At 55.4% G+C, this 711-nt stretch overlaps 1 protein-coding gene across 1 annotated transcript in view; it reads left to right on the top strand.

Moving 5' to 3' along the window:
• Positions 1–711, top strand: part of ESPL1 (extra spindle pole bodies like 1, separase) — a gene marked incomplete at its 5' end in the record, with an annotated part of 23,230 nt that overhangs the window by 21,809 nt on the left and 710 nt on the right. The window contains one exon of the mRNA XM_031065679.1: positions 632–692. Within this exon, the coding sequence (XP_030921539.1) occupies positions 632–692 (61 nt within the window). The remainder of the gene's footprint in view (positions 1–631; positions 693–711) is intronic.

Here is a 711-nt window from a genome sequence, read left to right as displayed (position 1 = left end):
TTTGGGATTTGGGGATTTGGGGATTTGGGATTTGGGGGTTTGGGGGTTTGAAGGTTTGGGATTTGGGGATTTGGGGATTTGGGATTTGGGGGTTTGGAGGTTTGGGATTTGGGGGTTTGGAGGTTTGGGATTTGGGGATTTGGGGATTTGGGGGTTTGAGGTTTGGGATTTGGGGATTTGGGGATTTGGGATTTGGGGTTTGGGGGTTTGGGATTTGGGGGTTCGGGGTTGGGGATTGGGGATTTGGGGTTTGGGGATTTGGGATTGGGGGTTTGGGGTTGGAGGTTTGGAATTTGGGGGTTTGGGGATTGGGGGTTTGGGGGGGGTTTGGGTTCGGGGATTGGACATTTGGGATTGGGGTTTGGGTTTGGGGATTGGGGGTTTGGGGTTGGGGATTTGCAGATTGGTGGTATCTCTGGGGATTTGGGGGTGTCTCTTTACTTTCAGGGAATCTCCCTGTGCTCACAGCCCCATTTTGGGGTCTCTCTGTATTTGGGGTGGGTCTCTGGTTTTGGGGTATCTCTCTCTATATCTGGGGGTGTCTCAGTAGTTGGGATCTCTCTGGTTTTGGGGTGTGTCTCTATTTGGGCTCTCACAGCCCCATTTTGGGGTGTCTCCCCCCCGTTTTCAGCCCGCTGGTGCTGGGGAACCTGTGGGACGTCACGGACCGGGACCTGGACCGGCTGGCGCAGGCGCTGCTGCGGGGCTGGC

Source organism: Geospiza fortis, unplaced genomic scaffold (genome assembly GCF_000277835.1).
Source record: "Geospiza fortis unplaced genomic scaffold, GeoFor_1.0 scaffold3064, whole genome shotgun sequence".
In the NCBI taxonomy this organism is placed as follows: Eukaryota; Metazoa; Chordata; class Aves; order Passeriformes; family Thraupidae; genus Geospiza; species Geospiza fortis.
This window is presented reverse-complemented; position numbering and strand designations above follow the sequence as displayed.